The sequence below is a fragment of the Ambystoma mexicanum genome, chromosome 4q (genome assembly GCF_040938575.1).
Source record: "Ambystoma mexicanum isolate Mex_15411 chromosome 4q, UKY_AmexF1_1, whole genome shotgun sequence".
Taxonomy (NCBI): Eukaryota; Metazoa; Chordata; class Amphibia; order Caudata; family Ambystomatidae; genus Ambystoma; species Ambystoma mexicanum.
In genome coordinates, this window is record NC_090928.1 from 964,493,593 (window position 1) to 964,517,956 (window position 24,364).

The 24,364-nt window shown below is 46.6% G+C and overlaps 1 protein-coding gene across 1 annotated transcript in view; it reads left to right on the forward strand.

The window, feature by feature from the left end:
* Positions 1 to 24,364, forward strand: part of TRAF5 (TNF receptor associated factor 5) — a 579,796-nt gene that overhangs the window by 235,426 nt on the left and 320,006 nt on the right. Inside the window, exon 4 of the mRNA XM_069608517.1 lies at positions 4,435 to 4,536. Within this exon, the coding sequence (XP_069464618.1) occupies positions 4,435 to 4,536 (102 nt within the window). The remainder of the gene's footprint in view (positions 1 to 4,434; positions 4,537 to 24,364) is intronic.

The window sequence follows — 24,364 nt, forward strand, 5'->3', positions numbered from 1 at the left end:
CAGAACCTCAGATGATTTAATACTTATTTTAACAAGTACAAATTCTAAATAAATACAGTATTTTTAACGATTGTTTCGTTCTTAGTGGATTGATCTGTGTTGTGACCCTTGGGGGTCCTCCCCCGTTTTGGTGGCCTTTTAGCGGCCTGTTTGAGTATCTTCAATTCATTCCGCTGGCTGGTTTTTCATTTATATTGATCGTTGCTTCCCCTCTGCCAGCGAAGTAGGGGAAACCCACCTCTTTGTTTTGTGATGGCTATATATGTGCAAAATGCAGCACGTAGCTGTGGTGAGGCAGAGCTACTCTGGTTGGTACATACATCAACCCCCAATCTGGTGTAGACTCCTGAAGTGTTTTTTTTTTTAGCAGCCCAAGCAGTCAGTGGCGGTGCAGATGTGGGTCTGGCCATTGTTTAAGCCCTGCTATCTGTCATTTCCAGGATTGTCACTGGAAGAGTGGAAAGGATGGTTTTGCTGGTCACTCTTGTAGCTTGGAGGGTGTTATAGATCGAACAGGCATTTGATGCAACTTGGAGGAAACATGCATTCCTTGGTGTATGTCTCTACAAGAAGCTGGTAAGCATTGCCCTGAGACCTCTAGAGAGGTGGCACTCATTCATTTGTCAGGAAATTGGGCGACGCATTCATCTGAAGGTCACAGGTGCATTCATGGTGTCCTTTTAGAGAATGATGAGGTATCCCATGTGCCAGAATTAGCTTCGGGGTTTCTGCAATTGCCTGTTGGTCACTGTGTCCCCATACATGGCTCCGAGGTTTCCCCATGATATGCCTTCACTATTATTATTATTATTATTTCTGAAATGTTGCCTTTTGCCCTGCAGTACACTGAAATGGTGATTTTGCATATGCTCACTCTGTTTGGTCTCAGAAAACGTGATTGTAATATATCATGCATTTTGATCCAAAGTCTTCTGGTGTGCCACTTGGTGTGGCGTGTCTGACAATCTACCACCCTAAACCTCTGCCCTCAAAACATGCTCCAGACAACCCTCATCATATGTGCTGACATGCCTTCTTCCAAACAAGAACTGCTGGTTTAGTGTTGCCTTTGCATTCTGAGACATGTAGTGTCTGTTTCATAGTGAGCTGTCCTTGTCATTACCATACCAGTTTGCATCAGAAGGAGATTGAGAAATGTATGCTTCATTCACATGACCGTAGTACACTCAGAAGAAGAACAGTAGGGGACAGACTATATTTGACAAGCACACGCTTGTTTTGTATCCTCGCTACGCCTAGTCTACTTGTAGCCACGCTTTCCCAGGTGACAAGACTTTACTACTAGGTGCTATGAATGTTAAACCCATGACAGCTATTTGGCAGGAGTCATGGAGATATATTAGATAAGGCATTACATGTTCTTTGACAGTTCCACCAATGTATAATATCATGAGTCAGCTGGAGTGGAGGAGGCCTTGGAGGATGTTCATTCATAAATTCCTCAGAGAGAGCCCCAGTCCCTTCTCGGCCTTCGGTTAGGGGGGCGCAATGGTGCCTGCAGAGTGCAGACAAATATTTCTCTACTAGTGGTTCATATGTTAGTGAGGGGATATTAATGAGAAGCACAAGGGCCATGGCCAGAGGAGGATCAATGATCACTGAATGTTTTTTCCAGAAACATGTGACAACTGTTGGGCCAATGATATAGTGGTGCCCACTCTAATCGGTCCCTCCTGAACCCCTTCTTATGCCCCCCATTATTATAGCCATGTGTGCCTCATAACCTCCACCTGCTGTCACCCAAATGCATGCACAGAGGGAGGAGGTAGGGTCATATGCATGTGTGAGGTGGTGTGTTCATACACACACCAAACAGGCATGCAGAATGTTGCAGTAATCATTCCATGATGCATGGCAGGTTGCTCTGGGCCCAGACCGTTGATTGCATCACAGACTGTCTGTACATTTATGGTGTGTTGCATGCATTTGTTGAAGACCTGCTCTCTGTCCCTGGTTGATACAAAGGCCACATGTTGCAGTCCAGATCCCCTCCATATTGGGGAAGCCTGTAATTGCATAGAAATGGGCCTTGAACTGGTTTAGGACAACAGGGTCGGTGGGAAAGGCAGCATGGTGATGCATTAATCTCATCGTTGCAGACGGCGCCTATAAGAGGTTGGGAAAGAAGCATGGTTGTTTGATACCATGCGCCAGGGCCACAGTATGCTGAAGGCTGTGAGGAGCTTCAACAGTCTGCCTGTCTGGCTCAACATAGCACTCGTTCTTTGCCAGGAGGCTGAAAATGGTGACAAGAACTTGCTTGTCTGCAAAGTCTTGGTGGGGTATCCCGGCCTGGATACCGTGGGGGGGGGGCTTTAAAGTCTCCCACCCCTCCTCTTGTCCTGGTGATGCTGCTGCAGTAGGAGTCGGGTGCAGGCTGATGAATTGTCTGGGGTGTCGGTTGGGGTGCATGCTTATGGGCTGTCTGTGGTTGGGGCTACTGCTGCTAGGCCAACTATGTCTGAAGTAGGGTTCTCCTTATCTGCCTCAGTTGGAACCTTAGGAGCATTTGTTCTTCTATGTTGCTATTTGATCGATTGCTTAGGGTGTGGGGTGGGATGCAGGCTGATGGGCTGCCTGGTGTGGAGTCTGGAGTACAGTGTGTGGCATCTGGGGTGCAGGCTGATGGGCTGCCTGGTGTGGAGCTTTGAGAACAGGCTAATGGGCTGCCTGGTGTGGAGTCTGGAGTGCAGGCTGATGGGCTGCCTGGTGTGGTATCTGGAGTGCAGGCTGATGGGCTGCCTGGTGTGGTATCTGGAGTGCAGGCTGATGGGCTGCCTGGTGTGGTGTCTGGAGAGCTGGCTGATGGGCTGCCCGGTGTGCCGTCTGGAGTGCAGGCTGATGGGCTGCCTGGTGTGGCGCCTGGAGTGCAGGCTGATGGGCTACCTGGTGTGGCATCTGGAGTGCAGGCTGATGGGCTGCCTGGTGTGGCATCTGGAGTGCAGACCGATGGGCTGCCTGGTGTGGAGTCTTGAGAATAGGTTGCCTGAGATGGGGACTGTGGTGCAGGCGGGTGGGCTTCCTTCAGGTGGGGCTGGTGTGAGGACTGAATGGCTATCTAGGATGGGGGTGTGGACTGCAAGCAGATGGGCTACCTATTTTGGGGCTGCTGCTGGTAGTGTTTGGCCAACTGTGCCCGAACTAGGGTTATCCTTAGCAGCCTCAGTTAGCGGGGGGGTTCTTCTTTCATGTTGCTGCCTGATTGTAGGGTTTATGTGCTGCCCCTAACCCCCTAATTACTAGTTTGTTGTATGTGTGACTTATTTGTGCTTGCATGGCTTATTAGGCTGATTAGTCTCTCCAGTGTGAAACATAATCATACAAGTTGCACAGTAAATGTTTGTAAAAAAAACAAGAGAACTGCTCCAGTCTTACAGCCTCATCACGAGTTGGGCGGTAACCCTTAAATGCATCACGGGTTTGGCTGCATTTACCCCCTGCTTCGAGAAAATTCCTATTTTCGGGCACTATTAGCGTGCTAATTGCCCCGAAAATCCCCCATTCGGTGCAATGGACACAATGGGGAATCCCATTAGAGTTGAGAGTTGCCAGATGGAGACGCTCCTGAGGGAGGGCCTTGATCCACACATAGCACGCTATAAGCACCAGATCACAGGTTTGGTGGTAACGCTATTAGCCCGGGCGGTATCCCGGTAATACCGCCCAACATGTGATGAGGCCCTTTATTCTTATAGGTATAATTTCTGGCGTAAAATCATGGATCCAAATGTGCAAATAAAATTTGGGTAGTTAGTGCACTACGCGGATGGCGTTTATGCCTTAGTTTAGTAGTGTTCGGTCCAAGGGCAGTGGCATAAATGATAATGATATTTATATTGCACTCGTACACGAAGGAACGGCTATTCGGCGGGGCATACACACAAGGCATATACTGTTTATGCGCTTCTCTTATGCTACTGTTTTACACTCCAGGAGCTTGGTACATTACCCTCCAATCCCCTGTGCCCCACATCCCCATGGTTACCGGAAGGGTGAAGTCAGCAAGACAATTACAAATGTTGGTGCATCAAATTTTTGGTATCCCTTATGGCAGAATGATGTCTTCATTTTCTTCATCAACCCAGCAGTGAGTAAATAAACTAATCAAATGTTGCATGTTTTAATGGGTTTGCTAATGTATGCTGCAGGCCACCATTCCAAGGGTTGGGTAAACAGAGGGTCATGAGGCCTGCAGAGACAGGACCCATCAAGCGATACAACATTGATATGCTTTCATTTATGGAGTAATCCATTACCATGTTGGTGTTTCCCCCTCCTTCATGATGTAAACCAACAGTATGTTGCTGTTGAAATTCCTTAACAAGCCACAGTGTTCCTTGTTAGCATATGCTGCAGTCATTCTACTATGTGTTACATTATGGAGTACATTGATGTACATTGCATTTTTTGCAGGTATTTAAAGATAACTGCTGTAAAAGGGAAGTTTTAAATCTACATGTATTTTGCAAAAATATACCTGATTGTGGTGCAAAGGTTACTTTGGGGCGATATCAGGTAAGCATAACAATGTATTCTCATTGAAGCTTTTCTTAATTGACTGCATTTTTCTTACCGTTGCACTTTTATGATAGCAAAATGTAAGTAAAGTGAACTGATAAAAAGGAGGACTTAATATAATAAACTTATGTTTGAGCAAAGTCAAACGAAAATACATAATAGTTCTTAGTATGTGCATTTCGTTCTAGGTTTGTAAAAGTGGATAGTTTGTATAGAAGACATAATTTCCACTGCAGAAATAATGTTTGTGATTGCCAAACTCTGGGACTGAAAGTGTTGAATTTAGACTTTGTACCCTACATTGCCTGCCACGCCACTCTCCTGTGTTCTCTCTGTGATCTTCTTCCCTTGCCATGTGCTTCCCCCATGACTTGTAAAGGGCTTTGTTGCTTCGTGAAGCTAGGTCTGCACTCAATCGATAGCATAAAAATAATTATAATGATAAATGGACAAATGATCAGTTTGTGCAAGTACTGGTATACAAAACGAATACAGAAGCGGAAAGTAAAAAGACTCCCTCTGCATTCTGAAAATATACAGGCACAGCACCGGAGCATGCTGCTCCTTTCTTCAGGCAAGGGTAAGAAGGAGACACATTTGAAAATAAGATGTGTGTTATTGTGGTCAACAATCTTGTGTTACTCATGTCCCATCATAACATCTTGTTTTAGAACAAACCTACATGAATCCCAGGTCCCTCTGGGCTGTCTCTGGGTCTCCCCAACTTGTTCTGTAGCTTCTTTATCTTTTGTGTGGTGTGTGACACTCACGGTGGCAACAAGTAAGACAGAACCACGTGATCACAGTTCAGGGGTGTTTATTGAACAATTAATTCTGTATGCAGTTTGGGAAAATGCCTATTCTAAACCTAAATCGAAGATAGGAGCAAGCATCGACCATCAAATGAAAATAAGGCAGTCCTAGTGGCGTTGTGTCAAATAAAAAGGGCATATGCTAAGAAACCTCTTGCCAAACCTCACAACTAATACAAAAAACTGAACAAACAAATGAATTTCAGTTCCCAATGTGCACCTCTGGCTCCCTCCCTTTTGGGTGCTGACCCCTCTTAATTGTTTACCACAGTTCATGTGGAAACATGGCTTTACTCCTGGGTCCCCCTCTTCGCGGCGCTGACCCATTACGTATCGTATTTCACAATTATATATTTCAGTTAATTTCTCACTTAAAGTATGGATTATAGCTTCACCCCTGGATCTCGCTCGGCCGGGCTCGTCCGGGCTCAGACCCCTCTTGACTGCCAACACTTGGGTGAGGCTTCACCCCTCTTAAATTTCAGCTGGATCTCTGGACCCTTCTCTTTAGCAGGATTCACGTCCCTTGCTTTCTCAATGCCTTTTCAACCAGTTTATAGTGGACATTCCTCTGCCGGGTTTTACGTCTGTCAAAACTCTGTTTCTTGGGACTTTAGACTTTGCCCCTCTTTGAATTTGCTTCCCTGGTTTCCCTTCACTGGGATTCACTGCTCTCTTCTTTCACTTAGTTTGCAGATCGATGTCTTTCGATTGTAAAGGGATTTTGCTTGACCCTCGGTATGACCACTTTGACCTATTCTGCTGGGCCTCCTATGGCCTGCTGGTATCCGTAGTATGTCCCAAATGGGGATCGACCAGAGTCTCTGAGAGTTAGCACCCGCGTGGTTCTGGTTTCCCTCTGCAGCTGGTTTCCCCTTTACACTTTACAGTTCTTTCACAGTTCCTCGAACTTGGTTCAAACTTGCCACTTTGCGATTATCAATTAACACAGCTCGGTTCTTATTGGCTCTCCTCTCAACTCACCAGCTGTGATGAACTGCCTGGCTTTCCTGTAGGGAAGGCCGGTACCATGGTCTAGGGAGCTCCCCTTGCTCCTGCTTATCGACGTAGGCTTGCCCTGTGTACCATTGACATCTGCTGCAAGACACTTGTGCTATTGTTCGCGGTCTTAGACTTTCTTCCTCGAAGGTTTTACAGGTCTGGGACAAAAAGGGCAAGGTCACTTCTCTCCTTGCCACCCTTTCGATTCCCACTGTCTTTCTCCTTCGTTTGAACCGTCACACCGGATTAGCCATCTCGTTGTGGTGTCTGCCGTGCTCGCTTTGCTAATCCTGTGCTCTCTTACTCCACCTTTTATCCTTATGGGGAAAGGAAAGGGCCTTCAGGTGTGTGTGATTCAGGTCAATTGCCTGACTTTGCCTTGCGCCGGGGTTGGGACATGTCAAGTAGACTGGTTTTACATTAGTATGTTGACTTGGGTGTGTAAAGGTGTTTGTGTCGGAAAAGTGGGGGGGTTGAAATGTCAGAATATACTACGGACAGGACAGGGAAGGTTTGTGAAATGGACGAAATTGACCGGGATGAAGAATAGAACATAGGGGATGGTGGTAATTGTATTCGGTCATAGTGGATTGGGGTTTCGGAAAATTACAGTTCGAGGGACGGATTGGTAGGGTTTGTGAGACAAATGAGAGTACCTAGGATCGTGGAGTGAACAGAAGGGAATGTGGTGATGGTAGTTTTCTGTAAATGCAGTATACTGGGGTTTCGGGGAAGAATAATTGGAGGGACGGGAAGAAAAATTACTGGGAGTGTCTGGGTAAGAATGCTCATAGGGCCGTGGCGAAAGATGTCCGGGAATGTTCGGGCCTGACGCAGGAAACCAGAGTTTTTAGAAAATATAGTTTCTTACTGTGGCAGGGTTTGAGATCCCAGGGGATTGGTTCTGTACGGAGGGGTTATTGGTTCTGGGTAAGAGAGATTCAATGGGAGGAAGGGGGACAGAGGTGGCACAGCCCATAAAGGACTCCGTGATCTCGCTCTCCTTCGGTAACGTACTGCGTTTCCCTTTGAGCGTTCTCCTGAGCATAACCCGGGCTCCCCTACCCAGGTGATTTTTTTTCCGCTTGTCTGTCTTCCGGGTCAGGATAAGAGTAGGTCTGCCCTTTCTTGGCCACCTGACTAAGGGACTCCCGAGGTCTACTGTGGAGAATACCCTCAGATTCCTCACAGTGGGTCTCAGACCCCTTTATATTATCTCGGGCTCTCCCTGACTTGCTCTGGGCCTCTGCCCCTTGACGGTGTGTTTTTTCGGTCTTGTATGGGTCTTTGACCTGTATGTTTTGCTTTTGAAGAGGTCTCCTGACCTCATATGGGTTCCAGACACTGCTGTGCTGTCTTTGCAGGTTCTCTACCCCAGTTTCACTCAATGTCCAACTGAACAGACCTGGTGTACTCTCCTGCCACATAGGATATTTTATAAAAGTTTGTTCCAGCTTTTACAGTTTGTTCGTTATCCCTACCGCTCAGGATGTTGGTACGTATCTTCCAAATGTATTTGATGCCCTCCGTGTCCCACCAGCCGGCCCAACCCTTTCCCTACCTTGAGGAAATGTTGTTGCGGTCTCCGGTCTGTCCTGGGAGTGGAGCGGGGCTTCTAATCTGCTTCTGCATTTGTGTCCAGCCATCGGCGGCTCTGCAGTGGTATGCTTTCTCTTGTGTCCTCAGCTGCACGTCTTTCTCTTGATTTTGCTTAGCCGGTCAGCTTTCCTCTTTACCCTTTACCGGACAGTTTCCTGCTCCACGGAGCAGTTGGGAACACTCATCCTTCCTCGACAGCATCTCATTCTCTTCTCCTGGTCCCTCACTCCTCCAGGGCTGGCCCAACAAGGTACATAGTCCTTCTTTGCTTTTTATCTCCCCAGAGGTCTTTAGCAGACTGTACTGCATATGTTGGTTCCGTAGTGATTTTTTGCCTCCTTTTCTGTTTTTGTATGCACTCCACCTGGGTAAGCCTCACTCTTCTTCGTCCCAATATTAGCTGTATGAATGAAATTCTCTCTCTCCAGAGATGCATAAAGGTGTGGGGGACCAGAGGGAACTGAGTGTAGTGAAAGGAAGGAGGTGGCAGACGGGAAGGGGGTGAATACCACGTTCTCTCAACCCCATCGACACTGGTCCCATGGAGAGATTCCCTCCCCATGAGATCCACCAGCTGAGTTCCTCCCCATGGGCACTATCCGGTAGCGGCCTCACCTCCCTGGCTCACGAGAAGGGGTCTCTCCCATAGAAGCAGAGACAATACCCTTGGATTCATCACAGTTCCTACTGTTACATAAAACAGACATGGGACTTGATCTCGTTAGTTTGTCAAATCTTTAATAGCTGTAATTTAGGAGAAGACAGACAAGAAAAAAGTACTGGTACCCATGCAATCCGGAGTGTGTGTTCCTCATCCCCCTAAATAAACATCTCTTTTTACTTTTACACCCCATTGATCACAATATGTTGAGTGGAATATTGTATGCCCTCATTAAGGAGGGCTGCAGTCTTCCCTAATTTATAGTGCAGGCTCTGGGTCACTCCAGACACTCTAGGTCCGTATCGCCTCTACAAGAGATAACATTTGCAGCTACATGCAATGAATACAATTAAGTATTAAGATGTTTCTTGCAATGGTCTTCTATAAAACACCTTATCAGTGCACCCTATTATAATTTTGGCAGTGAAAGTGTTCCTTTAAATACATTTGCCTGTGCTGAGGTTTCAAATGTGAGAGTCACTACATCGTTAATTGCAAAGCTGTCCAACTCCATTCTGCCTGCAGATACATGATTCAAAATGTTTCTTTCCGAACTGAATTGACCCTAATTCTTAAATTAGAACCTGGTACTTGTCAGATTAACACAAACTACACAACTGCATTAAATTAACGTACAACTACATTTCTTATCAACATTCTTAATGCATATATTTGCATTTTCCCCCTGCCAGATCCACCCCTGTTGGGAGCTGTGACTAACAAGCCTCACACGCTTAGTGTACTGAATAATCAGTTCTAAGTAACTGCTGTATTTTTCATAAACATCTTTAGTTTCTTTCTGTGATGATTCACAGGATCATGCCACTTCTCCCCAGTGAGGAGCCCTTCCCTGTGAGGCTAGGGAGGTGAGCCTGCTACGCAACTTTCCCCCATGGGGTGGCGGAAAGCAGGCACTCACAGGGAGAGACTCCCCTCATGGGGAGAAGGACTCCCCTTTCATGATGGAACTCCCGTAACCTTGTGTCCTTGAGACCATGAAACCCATACCATAAAGTCTGCTGAGAAACAATCTGAAAGCACTGCTCTGTTATTGCAATGCTCCTTCCTTTCTTCCTGTATGAATTGATATCACCAAGACAGGGAATTCTAAAACAAACATACAGTCTGATCTCAAGTCATCTTCAAAGAATACTGTAAAGAAAAAGATTGGTGGAGTTATACAGACTACTCCTTTGCCAAGTGCGGAAGGTACTGGGAAGAGGTGGCCTGAGGAGCAGTGAAGAATACACAATGGACACAAACAAAGGACTATAACACTCCATTAGGGAGGATCCAGATAAAAATGGAGAAAGGACTCAATGAGGAGCGAAGCAGGTGTGAAGCCTGGCAGACCCAGGAAGTTCGAACCTGGAAGCAAGAAGCTACATCGGGGAAGTAAAACTCCAGTCGGGAGGACGCCACAGGCAGGTTGCAGGTGTCCTTTGCAGGCCAACGCAGAGCAGGCCTGAGTGGAAGCTGGGAACCGACTGACGGTGGCGTGAATTCGAGGAGTTGGACTGGTGTTGCATTAACTGAGCTGAAACCACCTGGCCGGCGGACCCATGCAGCCAAAGCAACACGCCAGGAAAAAACGGTGACGTGTCCTCACCAGAGAAGAGGTAACTGGCGACATAGGAGACCTAGTAGGGTATTGGGGTAGGGTGCTGAATGTAAAGAAGGCATCAAGAGTAATCTCCCTCGTCTCAGTCTTTGTGCCAGAAGTACTGAATGTAAAGAAGGCATTGGAAGTAATCTCCCTCATCTCAGTAGTTTTGTCGAGAATATTAAATGGAAAGAAAGCCTTGGGAGCAGGGACGTCATTTAGGGGTCGCCAGAGGTTGCAACTGCGACCTGTGAGGTCTCCTTTACGACCACTTAAAAAAGAAAAGGGGGGGTTGTAATGCAAGCTCCTGGGATGTGGCCAGCACCACGTGGCTCTTTACTTCTGGAGTGGCTGGCTTTCTTGTTCAGGCCCCTTAAAAAAAGAAGACAAATAAGAACAGGAGTGCCACAAGTCTAACACTTTCAGCACTGACCCTAAATAAGAAAGAATGGGAATACCAAATAATGTGTCTTTCTGAATTCTATACAATAATTGCTAGACTCATTAAAGGTTTATTTCAGGCACACTTCAGGGGGTGAGTCACTGATTTAGTCTGTTCTTAAACGCCTCAACTCAGCCTTTCATCCTTCTGAGGTCGATAAATGAGTACCAACACAGATTGGGTGATAATGGGTGTATTTTTTTTTCTATATAAAGTGTTTAAGCGCAAGTTCTATATAATAACACATCATTATCATTTGGTCATGGACGTCTGCTTGCATTCACAGTAGTTTGGTAATATGGGCCTATACACAATGATCTTAACGATACATATGGCGATCCATTCTTTTATGAAATGTACATCACATTATAGTGATATCGTAACCATATTTTTCATAGTAAACAATGCTATGTGATGCCACTTCCTGTTTTGTCAACGGGTGAAAGGTCGTGTTCCATTACTTCCCGCGTTAGCACTTCGGGGTGGGGTCAAATGACACCACTTCTTGTGATGTCATCAGGGGGTCAAGGGTCGTGTGATGTCACTTCCCCTACCCCTGGCATTTTGGTGAAATGAAGTCCCTGCTTGGGAGTAATCTCCCTCATTTTCAGAGTTGTGACAGAAGCATCAAGGGTGGAGATTACCTCACAAGTGAACTTCTCCTCATCTCAGTAGTTGTGTTAAAGAGATTAAAAGAGAAGAACATATCGGGAGTAGTCTACCTCAACACACTAGCCTCAAGAGGGACTCAAAGGCCAGAGAGTACCACGAGAAGTCTCCTTTGTCAGAGTGTTAGAAGGAACCAAGCACACTATGGGAATAGTTCTCCTTGGTTTTACCAACAGGAAGAAGATTAAGAAAGGCAAGGAATAACTGTGTTTCGGAAACCAAAGGAGTGTGTGACCTTTAGGCAAGCCCTAAGAGAAGCCTAGGAAGAATAGCAAAGGTTGATGACATCTTTTGCAGGAAGTTATCCAAAGGTAATCAGTGGCTGAATCAACTGAACCAGAAGAAGGGTGTCAGTCTGCTGGTTTTCCACTTAGTTGTTGAATCAGAAACTAAGGCAAAAAGGTTACCAAACAGCAGCCAAGAAACCAGGAGAAGGTTGCATGCAGTTATTGAACTGTTGGACCAAGAGAAGGGCATCATTCTCCTGGTATTCTCTACTAGTGCAGAAGATGACCTGTTCCCAGAGACCAACAGAAATATGCCCATAGGGCTGATCTCATTGAACCATGAGAAGGGAGTCATTCTCCCAGAACTATTTATGTTAACGTCCTTCGATAGTGGTAGGGCTAGAGTAGGCTAGTTTGGCCTGAAGACAGTGTGAGAAACCAAAGGGTGTCTCACTTGCTAGTCCCCCGGGATCTCTCTCTCTCTCTCAGGTGGCCCAGGCATGGCCGTTGCCTTTGGATCCAGATCCTGGGGTGGAGCACCTGGATGGGGGCTCTTCAGGGAATGGGGGTGAGGCAGCCGATGGTGAGATGCGGAATCCTCTAGGATTCTACAACGTTTCAACTCCCCCATCCCTTTCTACACAAACACTGGCCGAGGAAGAGGACTGCGAGTAAAGAGGCTAACACTTGCATATCTCATTAGACATGTCCTGTTAATAAGGTCAGGCAAAGTCAGGTACTTAACCTGAATCACATACATCCGATACCCATTAGCTCCACCCACACGGATAAAAGGCGGTACAAAGTGACTCACTCTGAGCAAGGTGAGACACGGGACGAGACACAAGAAGGAACAGATCTTCCAGGGCGAAAGCAAGCCCATTGGAGCAGGATGACCGATCGAGCCACCAGAGCAAAGGGTAAGGATACTGCAGGAAGTCGTTGTTTCTGGGAAACTGTGAAGGATATGCGGAGAAAGCCAAATCCCAGACAAGAAGAAGACTGCATTGTGTTTCAAGGATGCCAGTGACCCTACTGGCTAAAAGGCAGAGTTGGGTAGGCGAGGCCAAGCCTGTGGTATCAACCTTGACTCGTGAATCAAAACCGCAAATTCAAGCGAGGAATGCACACAACCCGTAAGTTAGTGAAAGACATGAAAGGACGGTTTGTGTCAAGGAAAGGTTGAAGCTGCAACAGTGTATCTCATGATTGAAGGTTGCGCGCGTGCTGATGAGAAGCGTGATGAAGTTATTGATAACTGTGAAGCCAGTGATAGAGTAGCGGGCTGGTCCGGTGGAAGGAAATAGCTCCCTCGAAAGTCGCTGTAAAGTGTTTCATGTCTTGTTATACAGCAACAAAGCGAACAAACTATGAAATGCGCAATGGTCAAGATTAATCCTGTTGAAAGGAGAAGTTAAAAGGTGATTGCTTTAAGAGAAAGATTTCTTGAACTTTTCTGATTGTGTCGTGGAACTACCAAGTTCAAGAGACACTGAGGCAAATGACATAAGGGAGAGCTGAATTGAAAGTCAAAGGGATCCTGCGGGATCTAGGGAAAAGGACTTGCACATTCGAAAGTCTTCAACATCATTGAAAGGTACAAGCCTGACTGAGGGAGACTGGGAACAGGAAATAATTTAGGGGGAGGGAACCCCTAACGAATGTGAAGAAAGCTTGGGGAAGGGAACCCCTGCAAGTGTTGTGAGTATGAGGTCCGAGCACAACTGAGGGAGACCTACGTGAACTATTGATGTCTTGAGAGGTCCAAGCCCGACATATGGAGACCTATGTGAACTTTTGTTGGAGTGTGGAAGAACTTTGGGTGAACTGAAAATAAGTAACTTTAACGTGGAAGGCCAAGCGGGCCTCGACCCACATTTTAAACTGCCTTTTTTTGGATAACCTGAGCCAGAGTGTGTCATCCTGTCTACGGGGGCCGCCTTACTCCGTGCTGTCCAACAAGGGGAGGAGAGCTGACTCAGCCACCTTCATTTTTTATGTTATAACATTGACTTTCCTTTGTATACACATTCCCCTTTACACACTTCACTTTTTGTATAAGAGATAGGGCAGGCATTAGTTTTGTTAGTATAGGCATTGGCAATTTAGATTTGACATAGACTGACTAGAACTGTGCTTTCTTTAGTTTTTGATGGTAGAGACTACTCCCATCATACCTATAGGGCAAAGTAGGAGTTTTTCCAAACCTAAGAATTTAATAAAGGTTTTAAAACTTGTGTCAGTGTCATACTTGTGATACCATGCCTCCCCTACAACAGAAACTGAAAGTCTGACAAGCACCCTGACGACGAACACCCCATTTATTCTTTAGTTAGGTAGTGAAAACCCTTTAAGTATAGGGAAGATAGGCTGTTTTCATTATTATTTAAATAAAGGTCACAGTAAAAATGTCACCCCTTTGTTTGACTCCTTAAACCAGCACCCCACATTTCATATGCATCAACCTTCCCTGAACTTTCAAACGTATTCACAGTGCCTTTCCCAAGCCATTACAATATGTCTGAATATTCAATATAAACAGTATATTCCCAAGAAGGTGGCAAATACCAGTTAATTCCTTTGGATTATGGATACTCCTATTAATCCAATTGAATCTGTGAGCCCAGCCTAAAGGGACACAACATGTCTAAGTGTTCTCTCTGTGTAAAATATCTGCAGATGTTGTAATGCGTTTTATTATATCTTTAAGGTTAAATAGCAATACATGAACAACATTCGGGTGCAACTAGAGTAAAAACACCTCAATTTGACGTCACAATGGTGTCCAAGGCCATATGGTTCTGCGATACCAGGGTGCTCAAAGCCGCTTGTTCATGAGTTATTTATGAAAGAGCTTCTGTTGTGTCATTTGCCACTTGTTCTAAAAATAATAAAATGTATGAGTTTTGTCACAGGTAAGCTTGACGCCTCCCCCTGAGATCAAGGAACCCATGGCTCAAGCAAAGGTCTAGATTTTCTTTTGTCTCTAGGGGATGGTCCCTGTGGCACATAGCACATAACCCATGTAACAACTTCCATCCTTAGTCATTGGAAGCCAGTTGTGGGATGAAACTCCACATATAAAATAGTTACCATGGTATGTTGCATAACCAGATTCAGTAAAAGAAAACCCCCTGTCAAAGGAGAAATTAACACCATTTATAGTGACATTATTTCTAGTAAACAGAGAGCATTTTGTGGCTGGTCAGAAGAACGTGAACACTCTGAGGACATGTTCCAACTGTTTTTTTTAATTAAAGAATAAGAATAGGGCCTAACTTTCACTATCTCTATCGGAGATTCCCTACCAATTTTTCTAATTAGGGTGCTTGTCAATCCTCAGTGAATTATCCAAATGAATACATCTGCTAACCAAAACTAATATAACTGGCCCTACCACTATTTCTCTATATATACATAAAGCAGAAAATCTGTTAGTTTGTCCCTTATACATTTCCACACTGTTCCACCAATCTGCACCAAATTCTGCATAGTTACCTGTTGGGACCCTCCAGACATGACTAGTTACATGACATTTGGACACCTCACCCCTTTCCCCAACTTTCAGCTCATTCACAAATGAGATGGATGCCTGAAGTCGGCGACATCAATGTGGTCCTAGAAGGACTGGACAGAGCTCATTTTAAGCATCTCGGCATGAGGAACCAAACTCAAAGGCCTCGACAGCCACGTTTCCAGCCCTAGGACGCACCATTTCTGAGATATTTGCACCACAACGCACTGCACAGCGACAGGTGGAGAGAGTGCTTGGAAGGTAAAAGTATGCTGCAACCTGCCAACTCTCGCCTCCCCTCCACTTCTGCCCTGGGGTATGCCAGTCACCCACAAGTGCCCATTCTCAGTACAGTTCACTTCAGAGTACAGAGCACATCAAGCGATAAGCGACTCGGAACAGCGACCTACAGGATAATTGATTTTCAACAATTGATGAGTGTGTTATGTCTGTCTACAGAACCCGTGCGACGTACAGGTACTTCTTGCTAGTTCTAAATAAACTGAGGCCAGGATAACAGCTCCCTTCTCCCGAGGGTACTTCTTGTATCAGTCTTTGGATTTCTTGTCAATAGGTAATCTTTAGATAGACTCTACTCACTTGCTGTATCAGTTTATGCAGTTATTTCATGGGATTGTTTGCTTTTCTCTCTTCCTGAGGAATATCTTTCCTTGACTTTTTATACTTTCTTTGATCCTTTTTAAAGGACTCTGAACAACCTGGAAACGTACAATTTCTTCTGTAGTTCTGGCCTTCTAGACAATTGTAGTTGACCATTCTCTGTCTAGTATATTGTTTACTTTGATGGTCTCTCTGAGTTTCAATTTATAAGACTCATTTATTCTTATGTTCCTTTTTTCCTGTCTAAAATAAAGTATCTTCTTTTCCTTTTCACAGGGTATTGATATCCAAATTCTCTTGTTCTTCCTCTCAGGGATTTCAGTGAGCTTCTTTCTCACGTTAATATTGTTCCTAAAGGTTTCTCTGTACTTCCATTCATAATATTCTCTTTCTCTTATGTTCTCTTCTTACTGTGTTGAAGGCTTAGCTACTTTCCCCATTTCTCAGGATGATTATATCCAAGGTTACTTTCTCTCCCTCTCAGGGACTTTAATGATTACATAAAAGCAATTTAAGTTCATCAGTTTTGTATTCAACTTTCCTTTACTTTTACTGGGGCGAGTTCCTTGAACTGTATAATGATTCCCTTTTTGCCTCACGGTCATCCCGTTTTCCCCGTTACCGTCAACAACATATGGGAATGTCTCTGGGCTCCAGGCCTGACCGGGAGCTTCCCTCTCGCTCCTCGTTGCTGTCGGCTCACTGTCACCGGTGTCCTCTTCCTGGGATTCTCTCTCATTCCTGCAGCGTCCCGATGTTGCTTCAGGTAACTGGTTAGATTGCCAATTTGTTCTCGGGTTGGTATTGACTTTGGTGTGTGGGACACTGCCCACCACGTATCCTTCGTGGTCATGCCACTGCCACTTTTTGGGCTCCTGCCTCCTCTGCTTCTTGCATCTGGGATACACCATGTTTCTGGCGTCTCCTCGTTCCGATCAGCACAGCTTGAATGTCGCAGGCTTCATGGGTCGCTTCTGCTCCACCTCCTGCAGGTGTTACGCAGGATGGGCGCATCGCTTGCCTGCGTATGCGTTCCTCTCTCTTTTTTAAAAAAAATATATTTTAATTGATTTTATACATACATTATATCAAAGTGTGGCAGGTACTTGAAGAGCGCTACAGGCAGCGCACTCGTGCTTAGAGGTGCATGTAATAAACAAAAAGAACATAAACAACAACAACAGGTCAGAGAGATGTTTGTGGGGGGGACCAAGAGGGCAGTGGCGCCATGATAGTCAGCATTAGTTAAATGAGGGCGGACAAGGGGAATTGTGCATGCTTTGGGATCGGGGCAATGGGCAGAAAGCGGGGATCACCGGCCTACCCAGTCTTCAATGTTTCGTTCCTGGGTTTACGAGCAGGCGAGCAGCTACCCTGGTTGGATCCTCTGCTATGTACTGTCCCCTTTGCTTCTACTCAGTTTTGTCTATCCATCGTAAGGAGGGAGGTTGTCGGGCCAAGCCCGGGTATTTCTGGGCATAGTCCAGGAAGGGGGCCCACGTTTGGAGGAATTTGTCTCTGTTCCCGAACCGTAGGGCAGTTATTTTTTCCGCTGCAATTATATCCCAGCATTTCGTCCACCACATTTGTACTGCCGGGCCCTCTGGGTTTTTCCACAGCTTAGCCACAGAAATCTTAGCGGCCGTCAGCAGGTGAGAGCATAGCTCTGCTCTGTGCCCTGAAAGGGGGAATTGGCCCTCCCCGCTTGCACCCAGTAAAACAATGCCCGGATCCCATGGGATAGTGAGTCCTGTGATCCTGTTGATGTGATCCAGCATGGATCTCCAGAATTGGGTGGCTTTGGGACATGTCCAAAACAAGTGGTAGAGTGTGCCTTTATCTGGACATCCTCTCCAGCACACCAAAGGAATTGTGGGGTTACATTTTTTAAGTGTCTCTGGGGTCCGGTACCACCTGAAACATACCTTAAATGCCCCCTCCTTGTTGGAAACACATTTCGAGCTTCTGTTTGCCCTCGCCCAGATGTGTTTAGCTCCTCCAGTTCGATGGGCCTCCCAATGTCTTTCTCCCATTTCAGCATGTATGGCTCTTTGCGGGATGGGTCAGTTCTGTCCAAGAGTACTGACCAGACCACTCCCTGCCCTAACGCCTCCTCCCCTCGCACCCCCATCAGAAAACCATGCGATACCTCTGAAACAATCAAAGGCGCACTCATCAACGCAAGATCCTTAGTCGCCCACGCCTTAGATATAGCCGACATCATCTCCCTCAATGAACTTGATTTCATAGCTATCACTGAGACCTGGCTCCACCCAGCCTCCGGCCCCGCACTAGCGCTATCTATACCCAATGACTACATAATCTACCGCGCAAAGAGACAAACAACCAAAGGTGGCGGAGTAGCCATTATCGCAAAAAGCTCCCTTAACATAAGGCACATACAAAACCAATCTCTCCTATCCGCAGAACTACTCACCATCAAATTATCCACAACCCACACAAGCACTATCACCACCCACCTTATCTATAGACCGCCAGGCCCCATATTATCCTTCAACGACGACATAGCTTTCCTACTCTCCAACAACACCAAATCCAACTCACGATTACTCATCCTAGGCGACTTCAATCTAGGTTTCAACGACCAGAAAGATGACAAAGCAAACACCATCACCAACACAATCTCTGAATTAGGACTCACCCATCAAATTTCACAACCCACACACAACCAAGCCCGCATCCTTGACTGGATAGCTGATCTCAATTGTAATACCACCATCCTTTCCAACACACCATGCACCTGGACCGACCACCACCTCATCACTTTCACCATCAACAAAGGCACCCAAACACCTGGTCCTCTTCCTAATGCTCCACCTACACTCACTAGAAATAGCAAAAACATCACAGTAGAGAAACTCCTCCCTCTACTCCAACCTATCATCAACCTTTCACCCACCATCACTAACCCCACGGAACTAGTAGAGCTCTACAATACAACCATCCTTAAGGCCATAAACACCATAGCACGACTTAAACTTCGGAAAGCCAAACCACGTGCGCACCTCAACTCCTGGTTCACTCCTAGAACTAAAAGACAAGCTGAATTAGCATGGAAACAGACGCCCTCCACTAACAATAAGACATCTTACGCACTTGAATCCAATATCTACAAGTCAGCAATCATCCAGACTGAAAAAAACATGTACAATGAAAGAATCTGTAACGCCAAATCCAATACCAAAGAGCTCTTCAACATCCTGAGAGACCTCGAATCCCCCTCCCCATTCCAGATACATGTACCAAAGACATCTCTTGGTGTACGAACATACAATAAGCACCCCTAGGCAAAATTGCCATGTTACAAGCCAAAATCGAGGCAAAGGGCCTCATTACGACCCTGGCGGTAAGGGGTTTACGCCAGCGTTAGCTGCGCCGACCCCTTACCGCCAATTACGAGGTCCCCTAGCGCCATGGTGCTTTTAACACCTGCTTTTAGCAGGTGTTAAAATCCATGGCGCTAAGGGACCATGGAGTTAATTACGCCACCGTAATTTACGGTGGCGTAATTAACGCCTTCCCCACTCCCATTATGCCCTATGGGGCAAAAATGGGAATGGGGAAGGGTAAATGGGGATTGGGGACTTACCGCCCCGCCAAGGTCGGAATGGGGCGGTAAGTCCGCCAACCACCAATGGCGTAAACATAGTTTACGCCATGGTGGTAAAGTCACGGCCCAGGCGGTAACTTACCGCCTGGGTCGTAATGAGGCCCAAAGAAAGAAAGCATCACCTTTGATGATAACCCCACCCCCTCCACCCACATCCCACAAATGGATGATAACAACCTATTCGAATTTTCCACCATAACCATCAAAGAGGTTAAAGGCATAATTAACTTGCTGAAACCTTCCAAGTGCCAAGGCGATATCTGCCCGGCGCCAGTCATCAAAGACTCAGCCAAACATCTTGCTCCTTTCATGACATCACTCATCAACTCATCGTTCACATCCAGCACAGTGCCTAACAACCTTAAGGACTCTTGGGTTCTACCCTTACTCAAGAAGCCCACCGTTGACCCCAGTGTCCCTACCAATTACAGACCCATCACGACTGTTCCCTTCCTCCTAAAAATCCTTGACAGAGCTGCCTACCTACAGATACAGAACCACCTTGAGAAAAACAACTAACTAGGACTCAGACAATCAGGCTTCCGCCCTAAACACGGCACTGAGACTGCTCTGATTGACCTCAAGACACAAATGGACAACATCAAAGACAATGACAAACTTGCACTCCTTCTCCTCCTCGACTTGTCGGCTGCCTTCGACCTGGTCAACCATGACATCCTCTGTAAACATCTAACCTCAGCAGCCAAATTCTCGGACAAAGCTAATGCTTGGATCCAGTCCTTCTTGAATAACAGATCCACGAGATTTTGCACCTACAGCCTCTGCCAAACCAGCCCCAGTCACATGCAGTGTCCCACAGGGCTCCTGCGTTTCCCCCACACTATACAATGTGTTTACAAAACCCCTCTTTGACATACTGGACCATCTGGGTGTCATCTAAATGAATTACGCAGACGACACTCAAATATTTATCCCATTAACAGGCGACTACTCCACTGACAACACAGCACTCAACAACATCTACTCCATTATCCAAGAATGGATGGCCAAGCACGGCTTTTGTCTCAACGACGACAAGACTGAGCTTCTTCTCCTAGGCTCCCAACCCAGACTCAATAAACTGGACAAACTATACCAGATATTCAATATCGACAGAAACAACTTCTCTGTCTCCAACAGCGTCAAAACCCTTGGAATCTACCTCGACTCATCCCTCACACTGACAAGACAGATTAACGCATCTCATCCGCCACTGCTTACACTTGTAAGCTCATCAATGCCAGCAGACCCTACCTCTCACCCTCCAACTGTACCACAGTAGTTAGAGTGCTAGTTCTCCCCAAAGTCGACTACTGTAATGCTCTATATCTGGGTACCAGCCAAAAAAACATTAACAAGTTGCAAGTTATCCAAAATAACGCCCTGTGAGAAGCTCTGAACATATCCAAACATGAACACATCTCTGACACCGGATGATCCTACCAATGTCTATCTATACCTCAGAGAATTGAAAATAAAACGCTCTCGCTCACACACAAGTGCCTATCTAACCAAGCACCCAGATACCTATCAGATAACTTCACACCCCATCCCATCTCGCCCAACCAGATCAGCTCAAACACACTGTTTAACTATCCCCAGATACAAACTCCAAAAAGCAGGTGGCTCAAGCTTCCCCGTGCTTGCCACTAAACTCTGGAACTCACTACCACTGGATCTTAGATCTGAACCGTCCTTTCACCGATTCAGACACAGCGCCAAATCCTGGTTACTGACCAAAGATGCCTAGAACTCCCAACACTACATTGTTATCATACCTATTGCTGCAACCATGTAAATTATGTATTATTACAAATGACTTTTGTTTGCCACACCTTGTACATTACCTGTAACTGCCTGACAATGTTCTAACTTTCTGTATTGTCCACCTACGGACCATATTGCATTATATTGATATGTTTTAATCAATTCAAGCGCCTGGATGCCCCAGGGCCAGGCGGCGTTATACAAATAATAAACTAAACTAAACCTCAATTCCTGGTTCGAGGGTTTGGCAAGGCTGATCAGCGGGTTCAACATACCTTCCTTTACCAGTGGATAGAGTATTCTGACATGATATGATATGGCATTTATAACGTGCTTATACACAAGTGTTTCAAGGCGCGACGAGGCAAGTGAGGGACAGAGGGAAGACAGTCAGCGATCCTACTAGACCAAGTGTCATTGAAATCGCGCTAGTGCTTGGGAAGGGGCAAAGTGCAGAGGAGAGGAGGAGGAGGGGAAAAGTGCAGCGCATGGGATAATAGAATAACAATAAGTAAGTACGGTCAGCTGGTGGCAAATGCAAGGGCAAGTGCAGACATCCGGTGTCAAGTGCTGGTAGTGGGGCTGTAGGGATAGAGACAGTCCCAAGTGCGGGGGTTGCCAGGAAGGCAGTGCAGGTGTGCGGCTGGCGGTGGAGGGGACCTGGGCCCGAGATCAGAGGGTGGCCAGGTAACCAGTGCAGTTAAGCCAGGGATTCAGCAGGGGAGAGGCAGAGAAAAAGCAGAGGCAAAGAGAGAGGTTTTGAGGTGCTTTCGGAACTGGAGATGGTTCCATCAAGTTTAAGTGAGGCAGGGAGGCTGTTCCAGAGGGAGGCCCCAGCCGAAGCGAGAGATCTACCACCAACTCGTTGCTTGGAGAAGTGACCGACCCTGAGGGAGTTGGAGGCGGAAGAGCGAAGAGCTCGAGAAGTAAGATATTTAGGAAGAGAGAGTTGAAGGTATTGAGGCCCCACTTGGCCTTGTGGACAATGCACAGGTTCTTGAACTTAATCCTTGCAGTCACTGGGAGCCAATGCAGAGGTTTCAGTCCTGGAGAGATACGATCCCTGGGCTTGAGGCCAAGGACAAATCTCGCAGTCCTGTTCTGGATGAGTTGCAGAGGGCGGAAAGGAGAAGCAGGCAGATTTAAAAAGAGGCTGTTACAGTAGTCCATCCTATAGAGAAGCAGAGCTCTGGAGACAGTGAGCTTCTGGGGGAAGGAGAGGAAAGGAAGAATACCTCTGAGGAGGTGCAGCTGGTAGTGTGATTTCTTAGAGACGTCAGAGATGTGAGGAGAGAAGGAGAGTGTGGAGTCGAAGATGACCCCAAGGTTTTTAGCCTCACAGGTGGCCGCAGGAAGAGGGCCAAGAGAGGCCAGCCAGAGAGTGGTGGGAAAGGAGGGAGCGGGAAAGGAGGGAGTGGGAGTGCCGATGAGGAGAATCTCAGTATTACTGGCATTAAGGCAGAGATCATTGGCAGCATACCACTCCTGGATGGCAGACAGAATCAGAGAGGAGAGAGTGAGAAGATGTGGCTGAGGATGGCCTGAAAATGAGCTGGGTGTCATCCGCATAGCACTGGAAGTTGGGGAAGAGCACAACAATGCGGTGGGAAAGAATTGCCAGGTATTGGTTAAACAGCCAGGGAGAGAGGTTAGACCTCTGGGGAACACCACAGGTAGAGATAGAGGAGAGGAAGGACCCAGGTTGAACCTGGGAGGGTCGATCAGAGGGGAAAGACGTCAGCCATGCTAGGGCCTGACCAGTGATACCCAGGTTATCGCAGAGACGATTGAGCAGGATGGCATGGTTGACCGTACCAAAGGCAGAAGAGAGATCAAGTAAGATGAGGACACAGGGGGTGTTGGAGTCGAGCCTTTCCAAGGGACTTACAATAGTTGAAAACAGCCTAATCCCTAAATTCCCTAAATGGAGGTTCATGTTTCAAATTAACTAAATGTAGAGGAGGGGCCTTAGCCACCATACACACAGGGTTTCCAGGTAGCATTTTCTGGGGTGGCAGTCTATGCTTCTAGCTGAAATTATTGCAGAACTAATGGTGGGGGGGGGACTCTGTACACTCGAGACCACTTTCTTGAGAGAGTTTGGATAATCCATTTTTTATATTGCCGTTTCTGCATTCTACTATGCCATTGGATTGGAGATGATCAGCTCAATGAAAATGCTGGGAAATAATCACCACCTTGCAAGTACCTCTGACCACTTGGCCAGTAAAACGTATACTTTTCACTTTCTATAATCTCAGGAAGGCCTAATCGAGGAATACATTCTGTGGGGTTTTTCTTTGCAACAGTGACAGTCAGCGTTTCTGAAAGGGCAAGCTCCTACCCACATAGAAAATACACTGACCACAACCAAACCGAACTCCTTTTTGTTTAGAAAGGGGATTTCTGGAGCACGATGTGCAGAAGGTGAGGTCTCTACAGCTTGTCCCACATTGCGGATCAGACAAACAGACCAGATATTACAATAGCTTTCAGCAACAGTGGGAATATGAGGTGCAAACCAGTCATGGTTTATTTACTGCTATCATGAATTTATTATCTTTAAGAATAGGCCACTGAGGGGGTGTGGCCAACAGGCTCGAAATGGAGTCGTAATCCTTTTGAGCTCCCGGGCCGCCGGCAGAATCCTTCAAAATCCTGCGGATAGCTGAAACAGAACGCCGTGCAGATGCATTAAATGAGAGCTGACAACTACAGCTACGACCTCCTGAAGTTTCAAAACAGTGCATGAATCAGATCCGGAGAAAATCTACGAGCAAAAATATGGGTGCCGGCGCCAACAAGAACCCAAGATGGCCGCCGTGTGCTAAGTGAAACGAACGCTCAACACGGACTGATTACCCCGGAGGTGGACAGAGCGGTGCATCGGAGCCCAACGAGACGTGCGTGAGCCCCTGCCAGCCGCTTGCCTCGTCAACATCCAAGAAGACAGCAGCAGAGGCGGATGAGGCCACGCGAGAATAACGGGTCCCTGCCTGCAGATCCAGCAGACCCATCGCGGATACGAGCGGGTGAGCCCTCATCTCCCTGCTCGGCAACTGCAACAAGACACTGGGAGCGGAGCGGAACCGGGAGGTCGCAGACTCGAGCGCAGACGAGCCGCGTCACAGCACCACTGCCTCCCGAACTGAAACAATCACTCACGGGTGCTCCGTTTATCGTTGAGCGCCCGCTGACGTTCTACAGCTCACGTAGGTAAGGAGGGGGACGTGACTTAGCACTGAAGGCACCGTGAACACACTGGGACTCCCAAAAC